Source organism: Rhincodon typus, chromosome 43 (assembly GCF_021869965.1).
Source record: "Rhincodon typus isolate 14 chromosome 43, sRhiTyp1.1, whole genome shotgun sequence".
In the NCBI taxonomy this organism is placed as follows: domain Eukaryota; kingdom Metazoa; phylum Chordata; class Chondrichthyes; order Orectolobiformes; family Rhincodontidae; genus Rhincodon; species Rhincodon typus.
Genome location: NC_063374.1, coordinates 6,170,639 through 6,171,204, shown reverse-complemented (window position 1 = coordinate 6,171,204; position 566 = coordinate 6,170,639). Strand labels below are relative to the sequence as shown.

At 61.0% G+C, this 566-nt stretch overlaps 1 protein-coding gene across 1 annotated transcript in view; it reads right to left on the bottom strand.

Moving 5' to 3' along the window:
* cdca5 (cell division cycle associated 5) overlaps nucleotides 1-346 on the bottom strand; it is a 9,979-nt gene extending 9,633 nt beyond the window's left edge. Inside the window, exon 1 of the mRNA XM_048619809.1 lies at nucleotides 237-346. Within this exon, the coding sequence (XP_048475766.1) occupies nucleotides 237-285 (49 nt within the window). The 5' untranslated portion in view covers nucleotides 286-346. The remainder of the gene's footprint in view (nucleotides 1-236) is intronic.
* Nucleotides 347-566: the final 220 nt, after the last annotated feature.

Sequence of the window (566 nt, the reverse complement as noted above, 5' to 3'; positions counted from 1 at the left end):
GGGGGGGGGGAATGGGGATTGCACCAACACCATGTTCCGGTGGGAGGCGGGGGTGGGGGTGTGTAAAGGAGGGGGGATTACAGCAGCACACTGTGGGGGTAAAAGGACTGTACCCGCTGCGGGCGGGGGGCATGAAGCTGCAGCTCTGGATCTCCCTGAGACTGCAGGTAGAGTGGGGCAGGATCCCAGGGCTGCAGTGGGAGGGAAGATGGGTGGCGATCCGCTCGATCACTCACCGGGATTCCGAGCCGAGCTCCCTCCAGATCTTCTCTCTGTCTCCGCCATTACCGCCAGGGCCCGCGCCCACCAACGGAAACCACCTTCAAAATACCCGCCTCCACTCTGATTGGCCAGCGCCGCTATCCTCGCTCATTGGGGAACGTTCATTCCCCCTTTGATTGGTTGATGCTGCAGCACCGCCCCTTTCCTTTGTTTGTTCCGCGCCGCCTCTCCCTCTGATAGGCCATCACTGCCTCCCTCCGATTGGTCCCGCACCGCCTCTCCCTCTGATAGGCCATCACTGGATCCCTCTTTGTTGAATAACGTGTGTGTGTGTGTGTGTGTGG